General features: G+C 41.8%; 1 protein-coding gene across 1 annotated transcript; it reads left to right on the top strand.

Moving 5' to 3' along the window:
- Window positions 1-13,438: 13,438 nt before the first annotated feature.
- On the top strand, window positions 13,439-19,188 carry LOC308661615 (3 beta-hydroxysteroid dehydrogenase/Delta 5-->4-isomerase-like; the record flags this gene model as incomplete). Its single annotated transcript, XM_081316654.1, has 3 exons — window positions 13,439-13,592; window positions 15,721-15,885; window positions 18,374-19,188. 3 exons carry the CDS (start codon window positions 13,439-13,441, stop codon window positions 19,186-19,188), a joined length of 1,134 nt encoding a protein of 377 aa, XP_081172780.1.
- Window positions 19,189-19,768: the final 580 nt, after the last annotated feature.

Genomic DNA, 19,768 nt, shown 5'->3' with positions numbered 1-19,768 from the left:
AGAACTCTTGTGTGGCACTTACCGGACCAGAAGCAGTATGCTAGCTAAAGAAAAAGCCCTGGATGATTAAAAACAAGGGGGAAACCTCAGCCACAATCCACATTTCAAAAAGTTTGTCTGATGAAATTTTTGCAGTCCCCTGAAATGAATGGGACACAGAAGCTTATAGCTGGCCTATATTGAACTGTGAATAACTGAGAGGCCCAGTTCTTTTGCATGCCTGTCTTCATGACAACCAGCTAGGTTAACATTCCTTAAAAACTTTCAGTTTTACCACATTCTTTCCCCTGGATTATGTGTGTGAAATGCCATAGTATCCAATGACTTATGTGTTTCACTTTGAATAATATAATAAAAATAAATAAAGGCATTGGTTACTTGGAATGGCAATATTAGACCACAGAGTCCAAGTACAGTTCAGAGATGAAATCTCAGTTAAAACATCCAAGACAGGTTTCTATCCAGCATCTGTCTGAACATCTTCAATAAAAGGGAAGCAATCAACTCGCTAGATTAAAGATTTTTAGATTTCTTTTTCCTTACTAGAACTTGTCTTTGCAAGTCTGAACTGCTCCCAGAGGATCAATCAATCCATCAATCAGAATTCTCCATTCCTGATCAATATCCTGGAAATGCATCAGCCAATTTCTATTCATCTTCCAGTTAAAAAGGAAAACTACCTGCCCATCCATGACTGTAAAAACATTTCGACGATGCTCTCAGTTTAAATACAGTGACGTCAATAGGGCAACAGGAAGCCAGACCTGGGTGATGGTAAAAGCCCAGCAATGGCTTCATACAATTGCCAGGGAGTACAACTCATTTTTGACTGGATTTGCCCAAATCCATCTGGAATGATAATGTATTTATACTTTGTTCATGTGACAGATACTTGAAGAGCACTCTTATAGGGTTATCACCCTTTCAATAATGTCTTCTCAAAATTAAGCGTGCTTAGCAATGTTCATTATTCTTCACAGGGCTTGCTCTCTGGGCCCATGAGCAGAAACTAAATTGTTGCCCTTTAATCTAATCTAATCTAATCTAATCTAATCTAATCTAATCTAATCTAATTCCTAATCCTAATCCTAATCTAAACATGTGTTATTCTCCTGAATTCTTAAAGGGAACCAAATACCAGATATCAAAAGTGAACAGACTGTACTTGAAGGGGTCTCTAATCAATCCAAAATAAAATAGAACAAATCCTGTGGTTTAGAAATTGTACTGTATAGTACTGTGTTTATATTATCTAACAATGTGCTTGTCTCTTCCAAAGCCTCATTAAGCAGTTAATTCTTATTTATATTTTAAATATCCACAGCTCCATGTGCCTAAAGGGAATCTAATCAATCACTCATTATTATTCAAATAATAGAAATTAAATCAGTATGCTCTGTGCATATTTTTAAAATCCAAGTACTGAGCGCAAACCTTGTAACTGTAGCTAGGATTTGCTCATCATGACTTTTTATCTGTAAAATGGGTGGGTAAACTGTAAAGCATCGCCAGAACGTCTTGCCAAAATTTAATTGTAAAGCCACCAAATTTCAAAGGAATGATTTTTCACTTTTGAAACCATGTTAAAGTATTATATTCTGTCGCAACATTGCAACTCAGGGGAAAATATCACATCACAAATCCTGCAGCCTAAAACTCCAAAATAAGAAAAATGCATTCTCTAACCACAAAGAGATTGATTAACCCTGCAGCAAAACGTGTCTCTTATTTTTACTGCTGTGGTTTAAAGAAAGCTGCTCAAAAAAAAATTATGACTTCACAAAGTCACAAAATACTAAATTTTTGCTTGTAGTCTCGAATTCATCGAAGTATATACTACTCTCTGCAATAAAGACCAAAACACAAACTTCAAAATGCCAACTCCTTTGGCTGTCATTTTGGGTATCAGGAAATCCAGTGTGCCTTGGCATTCCTAGATCTGGCTGTAAGCCACCCTTTCAATCTTTTTTTTTATTTTTTTTTAATTTTCATTTTTTCCAACTCTCCCCCATACATATCAATAAATATACCGTAATATTTTATCAAGTATTAACATACATTCTTTTTACATTCTTATCTGTCAGATACTCCTAATAAAATAAATACATACACATAAATTTTGGTGTTGCTCGTCCATTTCCCCTTTCACTGTATCCACACTCCTTCTCTTTCTTCCCTACTTCCCTCTTCTTCCTCTCCTCTCCCCTTTCCTTCACCGCTTCCCTCCCATTTCTCCCTACTTCTCCTCCTCTTCTCCTCCAACCTTCCTACTTCTTTCCCCCCCTCCTCTACTCTCTTCCCTCTCTCCTCTCCTTTCTTCCCTTTCATTCCTCTTCCGATACAATTCAGGGGTAATGTCCAAGCAACTCCTCTCCCTAGATTTTCAATATCTATATTAGATATTGAAGGGATTTTATTATGCTTAAGCTTGATGTTAGTAATATTGATATTAGTAGTGATACTTTGCAATCATCTTTGTTTATGTGCAAGCAGCTTTGTAGGTGCTTTATATTGTCCCAGATTGTTGGGGGCAATAAGCTGACTTTGTAATAATGCCGCTTGGGGGGTGTGTGTGAAAGCCCTAACAAGCAGGCATATACATAGAATGAAGGCTACTGCTAAGCTTGTAAGCCGCCCTGAGTCTTCGGAGAAGGGCGGGATATAAATGGAAATAAAATAAAATAAATAAATAAATAAATAAATATTGGGGAAATAGTTATATAAAAGCAAATGTTTCATGCTTTAGATACAGGGGATTGCTTACATGAAAAGAGCATGGGGAGGGGAGGGGGGAAAGGAGTTGCGGATGGAGCCTGGGTTGTTGTGTATGAGTCAATTATTTTTCTGTACCTTTTGGTTCCTGGCACCAAGACCAGATCTCTTTGTTCTGGAAAGGTATAAAAGGTGGAAGACATCTTTCCTGGTTGTTGCCTTCATCTCTCTACCAGCCACAAAGAGAGATGTGGCCACCCAACTCTATTTTGATCAAAATAAAAGTTGTTGGCTTGCTGAAACCTCGGCTCAGGAGTTTCTTTTGGCTCTTTTAAATTCCTGAGTAATGCTGGGGCAATTGTGAGGCTAAGCGTAAAACCTTACATCATAATAAGATTAATTTTATAATTGGGAATTATATTATCAGGCTGCAGCATTATCACGGATGGGAAAATGGATCTTACTGAGAAACACAAGATTATTGACGTTAGAGGGACATGATTTACAGTTGGGATGGCATGCTTTCATATGGTATGGGGAAAATAGGATACCTAGCTATTTCCAGAGACACCATATAAGGAATTCTTTATTTGTGGTTTGGGAGAAAATAAAGAGAAAGCATTATTTGAAGGTTCCAAATTGGCTGTCAACTATGGAAGCGCTAATACACCCCAATATGTTTAATATGGGAAATATTATAAGATATAAAGACTTACTAACAGACACGGGGGAGCTGAATAACTGGGAATAACATAACTGTGCTTTCAGTTCTCCATGGCCTTCATTTGGGGCCTGCCTTCCTGTTCCACAAATAACTGACCTTGTAGCCAACTCATAACTCCTTAGATAAGAAAATGACTTATCACTTATCAGCCCATCCAACAAGGGTCTCCCACAATGACAAAGCTTTCTAAGTAGCCTCAAGGATTTATGTGGGATGTGGAAAAACATGCTGAGCTCTTTGAAAAAGAAGGACAAGTACATGGAGATTTAGTTTTAATTGTCTATGGTTATTAGAGACAGCCACAGAAATACCAAGTCCAGATCTCTGTTTTTTCAGACTGAACTAAATGAAGCAACTGGGGCAGCAGATGGTGAAGGCTGCAGGAAGGACCTGGGTACTTGGTTCAAATTATGTCTACTTTTATTTTATTAGATGTTTTTAATCCCAGTTTATTGTTTTTATAAATACCTTGATGTGGCAGACACATCTAATACTCCTTCCTCCTCCTATTTTCCCCACAACAACAACCCTGTGAGGTGAGTGAGGCTGTGGGGACTAGAACTCACAGTCTCCCAGGTTCTGGCCTACTCCCTTCATCACAAGGCCAACCTGGCTCTCTTTGTTGGAGTTAAGCAAAAAGGATGCCCCTTCTCCCAGCTCTTCTCTAAAAATGACTAGCCATATTTAAATGATAGGATATAGATGAGAGCAAACTAGCAAAGAGACATAATTCTCAGCCTCTCAGAGCAAAAAAAAAAAAGGTTCTTTCAATGATTGTCATTATTGCCAGGCAAGTGATTGACAGTTTAAACCTGATACTTGGTCCAAAGATTTTAAAAAAAAACAACAGTATATAAATTTGAAATGCATGCATTGCGTTAATAATCACACTGGATTATGCACAGAGTGATTTAGTCTATAGATTAGACTGAAAGGTCTGAAATGCTTATGGCGCAGAATATTGGGGAAATTCGGCCATTGGATTTTCAGTCTCAATATGCAAGTTGGAGTCTATTTCAAAGTAAAGGCCCATAGGAATTTATTGCAAATTATTTTTGCTTCTAACATCTACAGATAAATGAGATAGGTCTTATGTCAAACTCAGCACTGTGCTCATTGTCAAAAGTAATAGAAATGAAGAGGATATTTGAAGCACACATTAGTCAGCTACAATACTGAATGGTGGCGGAGGGGGGGGCAATGCAAATCACTTCTTTCTTACTCAGAAATATAGGAAAAGGAATGGCAGAACCTGGGGGCAGAGTTAAAAGAGGGATCAGCCTAGAATTCCTACGTAGCCACAAGCAGACTAAATTAAACCCCTTTTGAATTCCAAACACTCCAAGCAGGTGCTAACCAGTTAGTTGAGAAAATTCCTGTGCAATAGGCTGTCTAGTAATAAATCGGTTTAATTGAACTGTTGAAAGAAAAATCTTCAGGGTTCAGTCCAAGCTGGGAATAAACAAAATGGAGACTGCTTTAGAAAGGTTGTAGTTTATTGAACAGCAGAACCACAAGACATGTGGCTCTGGGGCAGCTGACCACACGCAGCTGGGAGTGGTGGGTTATTATAACTTCTTGGGCTTTTGTGTTTGGAGTTGTTTCCTGTTCCTGTGGCATGAACCTTGACCTGAGCTTTTAAGTGTATCTGTCAGGACTCTTGGAACAGTTTCTTTCCAAAACGAACTTGTATTAGGAGAAGTTGATAGCAGGCATGATAGGCAGGATCTGAGGGTTTCCCACTCAGATCACTAGGTTAAAACAGTCCCAAGCATAACCCCGCCCCAATAGTTCATCCAGTCAGTTTGAATGGGCCAGGCGTTACGTCTGCTGTAGGAAAGGAGCTGATAACGGGGTCCTTTCCCATGCTTGTGAAGATGTTGTTGAATCTTTGCACCTTCCCTTCCGCAGCGAGAGATAAGCCAGATGGCCAGAGGCACATTCCTTTCTCACCTCAAGGAAACATCAAGGGAGAGACTGTTCAAAGAGTAAGTATGTAGGAACAGCAGAAAGGATACATTGTAGCAAAGCAGAATAACATACCACAGAGCCTTCCCCCTTCCCCCTCAGGAGAATGGCAGAACCCTCAGAAAGAAATGAGATAGATTCCCAACCGAGGGAAAGAATGAGTTCTGACATCCTGCCCCCCCTTAGAAAAAAGAAAGATCCACCTGTAGGAAATAAAACAGAAAAAAGAGACAAGGATTAGTCTGGTTTATCTGGGTATGCAGCATGAAACTTACTAAGTAGTCAGCGGGCCCTAACATGATGTTTCTGAACCCAACCATTTTGGGAAGGCAGCAGGTGTTTCCATGCTACTAGATATTGGGTGGAACCATGATGCTTCCTGGAATCTAGGATTTCTTTTATTTCAAAATGTTGTACACCTTCCACCATGATTGGAGGAGGGGAAGGAACTGCAGCTGGCCTTAAGGGTGATTGCAGTTCATGTTTTAAAAGACTGCAGTGGAAAATTGGGTGAACCTGTCTGAGTGTCTTTGGGAGCTCCAATTCTACAGTGACCGGATTGATTATTCTTTTAATGGGAAATGGTCCCACAAATTTTGGTCCTAACATTTTTGAGGGCTGCAGGGATTTTAAGTATTTTGTTGACAGGCAAACTTTTTCTCCTACTTGAAATGGTTTGGGTTCACTTCGTTTCCTATCTGCTTGGAATTTATATGATTCCCTTGCTTCATCTAATGCCTTTCTCATGACTGGCCAGGGTATTTTGTAATTGTGCAATTACAAAGGGATGGTCTGGTCACTCGATGGGAGTTCAAGCATTGGGTTAAAACTTTGTCCCGTTGCCACCTGGAAAGGAGTGTAGCCCGTGCTGGAATGTACTGTGTTGTTATAGGCAACTTCTGCGAACAGGAGTATTATAGGTACTGCTCCAGTACTGAGTTCGACCGTTCAGTCCCACCATTTGTCTGCAGATGGTGACTAGATGACAACCCCTGTCTGGTTCCCCAACAGTCCCAGGAATGCTTTCTGATGTGAACTGTACCTCTCTATCTGATATGATTCATTGTGGGGCCCCATGAAGTCAATAAATATGCTGGACGAACAGCTAAAATGTACTTGTTTAGAGAACAAATCCATCATGACCCAAATGACTGTGTTCCCCCCACTTTCCAGTAACTCCACAATAAAGTCCATAGAGATCTCTCTCCAAGGCACTGATGGGGTCGCTACTGTTTTCAACAAGCCTGGGGTCTTTCCTTGCCTTCTCTTCACCACAGCACAAATTGGACAACTGGCCATGTAACTTTCAATATCCTTTTTTTATTGATGGCCACCAAAACTGCAGTTTCACCAGGTGGAAAGTTTTTACACACCCAAAATGACCAGCTGATTTTGAATCGTGGCATAGCCACATGAATGTCAGTCTCTGGCTTTTTGGGATGTACAGCTTTCCTCCGACCCATGGTAAACCATCAGTCATGATGCATAGGTTCTTGTGGCTTAGGAACCATTCATCAGTTTCTAGCACCTTTTTGAATTCAATGCCTGCTTGGCTCGCTAGGGGCTTTTGAAGTTTGGCTTGTGTTCAGATGGTGACTTGTGCTGCTAATTGCTTTGATGGCATAAGTGGGTCTGTTATTTCTGTTCGGTTGCTATTATACTGGGGCAGTCTGGACAATGCATCTGCTAAGAAATTCTTCTCCCCCGGCAAGTGCTTTAGAGTGAAATTAAACTGGTGGAAATGCTGTGACCATCTCGCTTGCTTAGGGGTCAGTTTCCTGGGTGTTTTTAGTGCTTCCAGGTTCTTGTGGTCGGTCCATACTTGGAAAGGAATTTTGTTCCCCTCCAGGAAGTGCTGCCAGGTTAGAAGGGCCATCAGACTGCGTAAGTGTCCTTCTCCCAAATTGCCCACCTTTGCTCTGTCTCTGTGAGTTTCCTTGATGTGTACGCGCAAGGCTGCAATTTCCTTTTATCATTCTCTTGTAATAGTACTGCCCCCACAGCCATGTCACTAGCATCAGCCTGAATCACAAAAGGTTTTTCAGAGTCAGGGTGCCTTAGAACTGGTTCTGTCCACTTCAATGGCTGACTTGGCTTCGGGTTTCCCTCCCCTTTTGTCTTTAACAAGTTAGTAATTGGTAGTGCGATCTGTGCCAAGAAGGGAATGAATTGCCAGTAAAAGTTAGCAAATCCAAGGAAACTTTGCAATTGCTTCCTGGTGCGAGATGGAGCCCAGTTGTAATGCCCCCATCGGAGCCTGAATCTGCTGAAGAAAATGAGCTGGAACTGGAACCGATGGAGGTTGAGGGAGGGGTGTCTGTGGCTTCCAAGGAATGTGGGGAAGAGCAGGCTGAGGCAGGCTGGGGCGTTTCAGGATTGGGACAGGATGAACTTGAGAAACAGAGCTCAGGTGATGAGCAGGAGCCACCCCCACCTGATCCTAGAGCACAGAGAGTGGAGACAAGGAGCGAACAACACAGGCAGGCTCAAATACTTGGGAGGAGAGTGCCCTGCCCCTCTCCACAAGACACATCTGGAGACTGTCAGGAACAAACGCTGCATGCTTGGAGTTTTGTGTGCCATTGCTGATCTTGGAAACAACTCTCTGATCTCTTGTTCTGTGTTGTGATTTCTGCTGGGAGACCCTGAAATTCTGACCATTGGACTGGCTGGGAAACTTGATTTGTTGTTGAAAGACCTCAGATTGAATTTTGGCTTCTCTTCTGAAACTGCCCAGGCAAGCTTGTATTCCCACAGATTCGTTTTGGATGTATGTTTCTTTCCTTGTTATCTACGTGGCCTTGAGTAAATTACTCTTCTAATCTAACTGTGAGTTGAAACTTGAAGGAGGGCGGCTTGTTCCATACACACACTCTCCTTGCCTGAAGAGTTAAAAACTTATGAAACGACTTGCAGCCAGAGGCTCCTGAAGGTGTATGTGTCTTGCTTTGTTCTGAGGCTTGCCAGAAACGTGGGAGCATTTGGGGAAAATTGGAGCAAATAAAGGGTGGTTTGAACTGCCAGTTGACTGTTTTGCCTCCGTGCTATGCCCTGGGTCATCACACCATTCTAGTACAACTCGGACTTTCCCAGGGTCCATCTCTATGCCACTTGGCGAGATGCAATACCCCAGGTGAATTTCCTTATGAAATTCACATAGACAATTTAGCATACAGGTGAGCTGTCTGGAGTTTTTTCAGCACCGTTCTGACTAATTTCAGAAAGTGGCCATCTCCGTTGGCTGGTGCGGCTTGTCAGGGGGTGGAAGCGGCTGTAGCAACAGCTGCTGCTTCTTTGGCACTGGTGGAAGGGCCTTGGACTGATGGTTCCCCCCCCCCGTCATCTGTTCCTTCGGCTGAACCTGGGTTGGCGGTTCCCCGGCATGGGTCAGCTTTCTCCTCCTTCATGGAATCAAAGGTAACTCTCAACATGTCGATATCTTGCTCCAGGAACCGGCTGGAATAGGGCAGGCAGTCGTCCTCGTGAAAAATTTTCAGGGTTCAGTCCAAGCTGGGAATAAACAAAATGGAGACTGCTTTGAAAGAAGGTTGTAGTTTGTTGAAGAGCAGAACCACAAGACATGTGGCTCTGGAGCAGTTGACCACACGTAGCTGGGAGTGGTGGGTTATTATAACTTCTTGGGCTTTTGTGTTTGGAGTTGTTTCCTGTTCCTGTGGCATGAACTTTGACCTGAGCTTTTGAGTGTGTCTGTCAGGACTCTTGGAACAGTTTCTTTCCAAAACGAACTTTTATTAGGAGAAGTTGATAGCGGGCATGATAGGCAGGATCTGAGGGTTTCCACTCAGATCACTAGGTTAAAAGAGGAATGAGCCAATCCCCAGGCATTAAGTCTGCTGTGGGAAAAGAGCTGATAACGGGGTCCTTTCCCATGTTTGTGAAGATGTTGTTGGGTCTTTGCACCTTCCCTTCCGCAGCGAGAGATAAGCCAGATGGCCGAGGCACATTCCTTTCTCACCCCAAGGAAAAATCAAGGGAGAGACAGTTCAAAGATTAAGTATGTAGGAACAGCGGAAAGATACATTGTAGCAAAGCAAAATAACATACCACAGAGCCTTCCCCCTCCCCCTCAGGAGAATGGCAGAACCCTCAGAAAGAAATGAGATAGATCCCCCCCTTCAGGGAAAGAATGGGTTCTGACAGTGTCCTTTTTGGTATTGTAATGGTGGTGGGTTAATCCTATTATGTCCTAAAGGTCATGTCTTTAGAGTTTGGGTGGGGAATGCAGATTTTAGGGGTCTTTGTCTTTCTAATCTCATCAGCTGAAAGCTTTCTGGCTCCAGACTTTCTGAATGAATCACCAACTCTGCATTTCTACAGAGCTGGTTTCTGCTTGGGGCAGGGAGAGGGGGTTGGTTTCTGGGAGCTGGTTTTGTCTTAGTTTTTGTCCCATTATTCCTTTGGGGAAATATAATATTCTGCTTTGTATTACAGGTAGTCCTTGTTCAGTGACTGCCTCATACAGTGACCATTCACCGTTACAGCTGCAACTGTGTTTTATCATCGTACTTCTGTTTTTCCTTTTGCTTTAAAAACCTACAAAGGTCATCAATGCTAGGATTGGTTGCAAAGTTACTTTTCCATCACCTTCATAACTGTGATTGGCCACTGTATTAGGCAGTTGCTAAATGAAGCTTACCTGCACTTTTTCCCATTCTTCTTCCCTTGTCAACATCTCTCACATGGCAGCTTCTCTGGAGAATTTTTTGTCTTATTTTGTTTGGTTTGGGCTTTTTTACAAATCACTGGACAAACCTAGACAATTGAAAGCAGCCATTTAAGCCATCAGAGCCAATCCCCTGCTTACTGCATGGAGCTAACCGAAAGAATTCGTCAGAAGAGCTCCCAAACCTCTGCTTGAACATATTCATTGATGGACACTCATCACCTTCCTTAATTGAGTTTCACAGTTGAACTGATTTGCCTTAGATTGGTAGGGAATTTTTTATAGTAGGCTCTGCCTTCCTTATTGTTAGATGAATATTCAGAGGCTGGGAGGAAACTGCTAACAGGTGATGGTAAACAGACCCTCCCCCCATTTTTTTTTAATTCTGATCACACACCTTGAAATCTAATTCAAAAAAATCTTGAGATACATCCAAATGTCAAATATGATACAGACAGTTGTTGGCAACATCAGTTCCACTGTATATGCTTGGCTGTGTGTCCTTAGGCATGGCTCCCTGCATACGCAGCAGATGTGAAAATCTACTTCCATTCATGGGTCCCTCATCCATCCTGGATGCTTCTCTGTGGTGTCAGATGTGGCTGTTCTGGCCTAGATCTTTGGCATGTGTAACCACCCGCTACCTGTTCCTCAATAGCCTTGTCCAGGCCCGGCCACCACAAATAACTCCTGGCTAAGGCTTTCATCCTGACTATGCCAGGGTGTCCCTCGTGTAGTGACTGTAAGACCTTGTCCCTAAGTTTCTCCGGAATGATGACTCTGCTACACCATAATAGGCATCCCTTGTGAGAAGACAGCTCATGTCTCCTCGTGAAGAATGAAGCCGCTGGGGGAGCAGTAAACACGACCCATCAAACTCGACCCAGCAGCCCTGGCAGTTCCATTCATCATGGAGAGGCTGTAGACGGCGGAGAAGCGGCGGAGGAGGCTGAGATTGATGCCATACATCAAAAGCAAGGAAGACAGCAAACACGGTGAGACAACAATGGAAGCCAGCGGAAGACACCAACGACTAGCAAATGCACAAGCTGCCACTGCAAAGAAACCACTCAAAAATGTGCTAGCTGCGGGGGAAACCATCCAAGGGTGACCTGCAAGTTCAGATCTGTTAAGTGTCGGTCCTGCGGTAAGATAGGACACATAGCAGCCGTTTGCCGAAATTGCACGCGGGACAACTTGCACGAACTTCAATCGGTGGACGCGTAGCCTAAAGGTACTGAGTCCCCTCATCTCAATTCTCCTCAGCCCTCTCCGACCAAATTACACGGGAACAAGGTGACCGTGTCACACATGGACATTCACCGGGTTCTCACACCAAAAATCACATTAGATGTTCAGTTGCAAGGGTTACCTTGCAAGATGAAACTCGACTCCGGATCTGCAGTCTCCATCATTTCTAGCGATACATTTAGAGCAGTTTGCAGCTGGAGCAAACGGTGGGCTCCTTTGAAGCCCACCAACATTCAGTTAGTGGATTTCCAGCACACACCCATTAAAGTTAAGGGGGTGGCCACCATGTTAGTGGGGTTCAAGAACTTCCAGGGTCCTTTGGACGTCCTGGTAGCCAAGGGCCGGAGGACCAGTTTAGTGGGGCTTAATTGGTTTCAGGCTCTGGGAATAGGGTTCTCGGGAATCCATAGCACCCAGACCAAAAGCCTCGAATCCATCTGCAAAACGTTTGCAGACATATTCGAAGGCAAGCTGGGTAAATACACAGGATTGAGCAATAGGGGTTACCTGTACCCCTTATATACCTGGCCAGGTGCACTGGCAGCCAATCCTTTACTTGGGTTTTCCCACCGGCTGCATCCCAGCCAATCCTGTCGCAGCACAGCACGCCCTGATGGTTACAATGAGCCGCTGCTTGTATTTTATTTATCCCCATACATAACACATAGAGTTTGATGACAAGGCTTTACATGCCATGGCTTCCTATCTCTTGCTACTATTGGTTGGGCTTTCCTTTACTTAATAGCAGAAATAATAAGCCACAGTTTGCATGGGAAAGAACCCAGAGGACTCACTCTTTTTGACAATTTTTTTCTTCCATCACTCACCTCTCTCCATGGACTAGCAAATATCTTTTATTTCAATCTGCGGAGCTTATAATAATGTGACTTGAGATTTTCCTTTTTTCTTGTACATGCAAAAGGTGTATCAAGTATCTCTCACTGGATTTTGTTTTCCTCCACATTTAGGAATCAGACCTGGCATACTTCTGAAATTCCCTCTGATTTTCAGTCACCATATATTTTTTTCCATTGGAATTCCTTCTCTAGGAATTAATTTCTAATGAAGTTCATTTCCTTTGATGGCTGGTGAATGTTTATAATGATTGATCAGGCAATAAAAATTCTGAGGAAGTGGGAGCATTTCATAGCAGCTGCATTAGGCCAGGTGATGGAAGCAGCATTTATGAGTGGGATTACAAAGTATGTGATTATTTCCAAGGCCCTTATCTTGAGTCATATTATCAATAATTCAGAGATTAATTGCTCCAGAGGACTACATCACTCCTGAGATGCAAGCTTTTCTGCATCTGAAAAGATGCTGAATGTTCTCATTCTCTGCAGGGTTTTATTTGTAATGTTTGTGTGGGAGGGTTTTATAAATTGGTCTTAACTTTTAATGTGTATTAATTTATTTACGGGCATTGCTGTTTAATTACTTTTTAATTTTTGTATCCTGTTTTTATTATGTATTGCCCTGTTCACCGCCCTGAGTCCTTCGGGAGAAGGGCGGTATACAAATTAAATTATTAAATTAAATTAAAAATTAAATTAATTTCACCTTTACTCTTTCTGACTATCTTTACATTACTACAGCATTTCAAATACTTTGGATCAATTTAGATATTCTGCAAGATAAAGGAATTACAAGTTTTTTCAGTCCTGGACCATTTCAAGCAGAAATCTCTCTATGGAAATACATGATCCAAAGAGAGTATATCTATGGTATGGAGAGACTTCACTAACTACCAAGTAGAGGGGGGGGGGTCAGGAAGAGAAGGCAACCTGTAAAGGCCAAGAGCCCTCAAGTGCCATCTCAAGCCTTAGAGGCCAAAGACTGTGCAGTTTAGTAACATTTAGAGATTAGAGTGCTCTGATGTTTCATCTCAAAAACATGTAATAACTCAGCAGCAGTAGGCAGAGGAAAAGATAGAAGCAAATAGCCTTGAATATGAAGACACTCCCACTTAGCCAAAGCTTGCCAGTTGAAACCTCCCCCTTCTTCCTAATAACTTTCTGCTGCATTCTTCTCCTCTGTCTCTTTTTCTCTTTTGTTTCAGGAGGAACAGCAGCCCTTGCAGCATCTCCTTGCTCATCATCATGTCCTTGGGAGGAATGAGATGCCTCGTGACTGGTGCTGGTGGGTTCCTGGGTCAAAGGATTGTTGGCCAGCTGCTGACAGAAAAGGAGAGTTTGGCCGAAGTCAGAGTCTTGGACAAAACCATCAGCGCTGAAGCACTCCAGGATTTTGAGAGTAAGTAAGGTAGTTGAAAGGAGAGAGTAATTTGGATGCCCAGGAAGAAATACCTAAATCCACATTGTAGAAGTTCCCCATGTAGAGGACTCCATTGTGCTCAGGTGGCACTTCAGTGTCTCAACCAAAGCCACTTCAGACTGCTGGTGAAGGTTCACGTAATGGAAACCTTGTCTCCAATTTTTTAAATACACAGAATTTTGGACAACAAACTAGATTAATACCCTTTTCCTTGACATGTTAGAAAAAAATGCTTCTTCTATGGAGGAACATTTTATCTGCTGAGCTTCGGCCTCAAGTCTGATGAAGTGTAAGCTCAGCACCCTCTTTCCTTCAACATTGGCCAGACTAAATTGTTTAAATTAGATAATTAACATTTATTATTAATATGTCTATATAACATTTCTGCTAAGAGGTCTGTCAACAATATCTAGGATACCGTATTTTTTATGACATTTCAATTTTAGTTGAAAGGGACGATACGTAGCATGTGTGCACACATGCAAAGTGGATTAGAAGATTAGCTTTAAAGAAAAAATAGATGTCATCTCTCTGATGCCCAAAGTAGTGGAATGCATGAGCTCGTGCATGAATCCAGATTAACAAAAAAATAATAATGAAAATCAGACATTGTTTGCACTGTTAATAGAAAAAAGGCTTAAAAGTAAGCATTATGTATTTAAAGTAGTGTACAACAACTAAAAATAGGAATATATTTGGGCATATGGATTTGCACAGCTCCTGCTCAGCTTTCATATTCCTGAAAGGCATCTTGTTGTTAACTACTGTAAATGGGTTTGCTTTCCTTTTTTCCTTCCCACTCCTGGCAAAACCTTATTCTTTTGGTGTAAGGGGTCCAGGGAAAACATACTTGTCCATCACTTAATTAGTAAACATTCAAAAGTCTCTTTGGTATTTCTGACTTCAGCAACTGCCTGTAGTTTGATAGGAAGCAATCACTTCACGGGGATAGAACTAAAAGAAAGCTGAAAGACTCTTGGCAAACTTCTGCCTTGCATCCAGAAACAAGTCTAAATCAGTAGTGACAGGTAGATCCATGTCTAAAATGGAATGCAAAAATATTTATATTTTTGGAATTTATTTTCCAAACAGAATGCTGAATATATTACTGTAATCTATTATTGAGGCTGGGACAACTATGGATGTAATGTAAGTCCACTGGGGCTTTAGAGAACTTAATATTTTTATGAATGTGACTAAGACATAGTCCTTATTTATTCTTGTTCATTTCTAAGAAATTTTGTCAGCAAATGTAAATGGGGTATTTTATGCGGTCAGTGCAATCATTTATGCAATAAATTGTAATATAACTAATGTTTTTAAAAGCACAGAATATGCATTGTATGCATTATGCTATTGACAGAACAGCTCAGTTTAATGCATGTTTCCTCATAGGATTAGTGAAGATATTCAAGATATTCAAGACTGGGTTGTAAGATAGTTTGTTTGCTCAGCAAGTTCAAATGATTTTGTTCCTCAGGTTGCAGCTGTAACAGTTCTGGGGCAAAAGCCTCATACACTGCCATTGACAAGTTTCCGTAGGTCGTAGCTTGGCCCAAGGTCTCTTTCTCTGACCTTTTGTAATAAGAAAAGAGGCTCACTTCTTCCTATGGTCCTTGGATCCTTTAAATCTTGCTGCTTGTTCCAACTCCAGTCAATGTGCTAAGATAAAGAGACACCTTATTTTGGAACACAGGTCCTTGGTCCTGAAGCTCATTGGCTATGACCAAGTCTGTCCTTGTGCATGGAGCCACAGATATCTTTTAAGTAGCGGCTTCTCTTCAGATAAGATGGAGAGCCAAGGTTCGTTGGAGACTTGAGTCAGGGTTTGTCTTTCAACGGCACTGAAGGAAAATTGCTTTTTCAGGACAAAGGCAACAATAGCTAAATGGCAACTAAGCTGGGGTGTCCATTGCTGCTCTATGTTTTTCTGTGTTATCTGACTAGATGGCTAATGAGAAATAAAACTCAGCAGCATGGCGGAGGAGAGGGAGGAGAGCTTGCTTCTCTCCCCAGCTATAAGGATGGTCTGCATTGCTTGCTTTAAAGTGAATAAAAGGAAGGTAAATACAGGTCGTTGCTTTATTGGGTGCTTTTCTTCTTCCAGAAGTGAAAAGTAACACCCTTTTGACAGTCATACAAGGGGATATCCGGGATGTGGCGCTTCTTCAAACAGCAGTCCAAGGAGTCTCGCTTGTCATCCACGCAGCTGCCATCATTGACACCCAGGGGCTCATCGATCGACAGACCCTCTGGGATGTCAACGTCAGAGGTAAGGTGGGGTGACGTTCGATGCCAAGCCAGAGAGGGGCACTTGAAAATAAATTTTAAATGCTCTCCAGACTGCACAGAGAGAGGTGAGCCACTCACTGGCAGGTGGTGAATGGGCTACTCCTGTTCTTATTAGGAATAACAGTGTGTGTGTGGGGGGGTCTCTCTTCGTGGGGAGCATCTGGATTGCAGACTGACAGGAGGCTTTACCTCGTCCTTCTGTTGTAGCTGAGTTTGTTCTCTCTGTGTGGATAAGTATCTGCTTAAGAAGAAAAGTTCTGCAAGACATTACATGCACACATGGATACGCACAAACCCTACAAAGTTATCTTCCTTAATGTCTCACATGGCAAAACAGATAAGAGGTCACGTAACCCCATGCACATCCTTTATTCTATAAGAGACCTAGAACAAGTAACTTTAAACTGATCCCATGCAAATCTCGCAAAGCAGGCAGCATGTATTTTATTCCATTCTTCCTGGACAAATCCATGCAGTTTTCTTGCAAAGGTTTTTCAGAAGTGGCTTGTCCTTGCCTCCTTTCTAGAGCTGAGAGGAAGTGACTACTAGCCCAGGTTCACCCCTCTGGCTTTGTACCTAAGGCAGGACTAGAACTCTCAGTGTCCCAGTTTCTAACCTGATGCCTTAGCCACTGCAGCAAAGTCAACCCTTCTCCCTTTCTCTCTATAGACTGGTAGTCCTCGACCTACCACCAGCATTGAGCCCAAAATTTCTGTTCTTAAGTGAGACATTTTTAAAGTGAGTTTTGTACCGTTTTACGACATTTCTTGCCACAGTTGTTAAGCGAATCGCTGCAGTTGATAAGTTGTTAAGTGAATCTGGCTTCCCCTCTGACTGCTTGTCAGAAGGTTGCAAAAGGTGATCACATAACCCTGGGACACTGTAACAGTCATAAATATGAACCAGTTGCCAAGCATCTAAATTTTGATTATATGATCATGGGGATGCTACAAAGGTCGTAACTGTGAAAAACAGTCATAAATCACTTTTTTCAGTGCTGTTGTAACTTTGAATGGTCACTAAATGAACTGTTGTAAATGGAGGACTACCTGTATATGTGTGTCCAAACACACAAAAAAACCCAAACATTCTCAATGTTATTCTCTCTCTCTCTCTCTCTCTCTCACACACACATACACAGACAGAGACAGAGACAGAGAGGGGGTGTGTGTTCTTTTTAAAAACCAACTATATAAGATAACCAGGCTGGAAACCCAGAGGTAGTGAATTCTAATCCTGTTTTAGGCATAAAATTAGCTAGGTGACCTTGGGCCATTCATTTGCCCAAGCAATGTCAAACAGTTCTGAAAATATTGCCAACCCCCCCCCCCCCACAGAAAATAGTCCAGACTCCAGGCAGTCATCAGGACTTAATCCTGACTTGGACACACACAGAGAATTGCATTATCGAATTAGCTAATCCAAGCACATGGCCAAATCAAGATCCATTTTGCATTTTATAGAAAAAACATTCCCAATCATGAATAATCCTAGTCAGGAATCAGATTGTTTATTGTTTATTATTTTACTTATATCTTTGTTTGCTTTAATCCTTTTTAATTATGTTTTACAAATAACCTAAGGTGGGGATCATAAGTCCTAAAATATTTAATAGGACATATGAGATGGTCCACAGTCCTGGTATCTGCGCCTCATGCAGATTTATGTGCTACCTGTATAAATGCCAAGGCCTGTCTTATCACAAAGATAAGCCACAATTGACATTTCCTAGAAACATGCATATTCATAACTGTTTGTAATGAGTGAAGGAAAACGTTAAGTTTATTTTGAAACAGATTGCCATCAATGTGGTTATGTCAGTAAAATCAAAGCAGTAAAGTAATTTTTAAAACACTATTTCATCTGAAACAAAATCAGAAATGCAGCTTTTGTTCCAATAAAGAAGATGGCATTCATTCCTAGGTTAAAGAGAAATAATAATGGAAAATGAGTGGATTAAGTTATAGGCAACCTATCTGAAACAGCACTGTTCTTGGGAAATACATGCTGTCTTCATTAAAAGATTCTAAAGCTTCCAATATATATTTGATTGAGGTGGGGGGGGGAGAGATATTCAGTGAAGTCCTTCAGACTTAGAGTAAGGTCTAGAAAGGAGGAGGACACTAAGAAACAGAGGGAAAATATAAAAGCCTCCTTTAAAAATTTCACTGTAGTTCTGGGGCTGTGAAAGTTCTTCTGGGGAACCTTAGCTCACATTAATCCACAATAAAAAGTGTTTTCTAGCAATACTTGCAAAATCAACAGTATCAGACCTTCCTCAACTTGGGCTTCTAAGTAAAAAAGATCCTTATCTCCATTTGTTGAGAATGATATACAGTAGTCCAGAAGGTGGCAGTTCTGACAAACAGGCTCAGAGGCCTTTGTGGCATCAACGTAAGATGTTCTCCTGGAGGAATAGCAACCACCTCAGCCTTTGTAATGTTGCTAACATTTCCCTTTTTCTGAAGGTACACAGTTGCTGCTGGAGACTTGCCTCCGCAATGATGTCCAGTATTTTATTTATACCAGCAGCCTTGAGGTGGCAGGTCCAAACAACAGAAGCGATCCCATCTATGACGGTGATGAAGACACCATATATCAGATAACCCAAGGCCCACCCTATGCTGAAACCAAAAGAGAGGCAGAGAAATGTGTCCTGGAGCTGGACAGGTTGCCACTCAAGGGGGGCAACAGTTTTGTAACATGTGCTCTGAGGCCCATGTACATCTATGGAGAAGGCAGTTGTTTCCTTCTGGGTCACCTCGATGAAAGCATCCTGAACAATAATGTATTTTTGAGGCTGTCTAGGAAAGAGGCGATTGTAAATCCTGTCTATGTGGGAAATGTTGCTTGGGCTCATATTCAAGTGGCTAAAGCCATGAGAAACCCAACAAAAGTGAAACTGATCCGAGGGCGTTTCTATTATATCTCGGATGATTCTCCCCACACAAGCTATTCCGACTTCAATTATGAGCTGACAAAGGAGTTGGGCTTTGGTGTTGAACCCAAACCTGTGATGCCCATTACACTTTTATATTATTATGCTCTGCTCCTGGAGATTGTGAGCTTCTTGCTCAAACCTTTCTTCAGATACGTTCCTACTATCAATCGTTCCCTTGTAGTCCTGCTCAACACCCCATTCAGTTTTTCTTACAAGAAAGCACAAAAGGATTTTAACTATACTCCTCACTACTCCTGGGAAGAAGCCAAACAGCGAACAAGTCGATGGATTGCTGACATAACCCCCCTAAGGGCAGCATATCTGAAAAGCAAGACTACCTGAATACCAGAAAAGAAAAGCCTATTTTTTTAAACAAAGGGAATGGGGGGGGCATAAGAGTATCAAATCAATTAATTTTTTTTATTATGGTCACAGACTAGCATCACTAAGAGTATCCAAATAACTGAAATGGGAAAACAACATACTGAAATACCTGAATAAATAAAAGGCAAAATTTTCCACATTGTATATACATTTGCACCATTAAAATATCAAATGAGCATCCCTTCTGACTTCTCGCCATTTCTTATGTCCACTTAAGTTGAGTTCCTGTCAGCATTCACCATCCCAATTCCAGAGTATCCAAACTGTCGGGTATTGTGAGAACATTTCATTCTTCTTTGGGAATGAACAAAGATGTTGATAGGCTCACTTTGTTGAGCATCTTTAAGTCCATGTAGTTTTACATTCACACTGATTTTGGTCCGCACACACCAGACAAATGTCCTAGCACATCATGAACAACCATCTATGGATCCCACACTTACATGTCTCTAAATATGGCCTGAACATGCTATGGTAACTGACAGCATCTCAAGATGCCATCTTCATCTCCAGTCCACATCTGGGGCAGCTTGAAGTC

This window comes from Vipera berus (assembly GCF_964194415.1).
Source record: "Vipera berus genome assembly, chromosome: 2".
In the NCBI taxonomy this organism is placed as follows: domain Eukaryota; kingdom Metazoa; phylum Chordata; class Lepidosauria; order Squamata; family Viperidae; genus Vipera; species Vipera berus.
The sequence above is the reverse complement of the archived record's forward strand: the minus strand, read 5'-3'. Positions and strand labels throughout refer to the sequence as shown.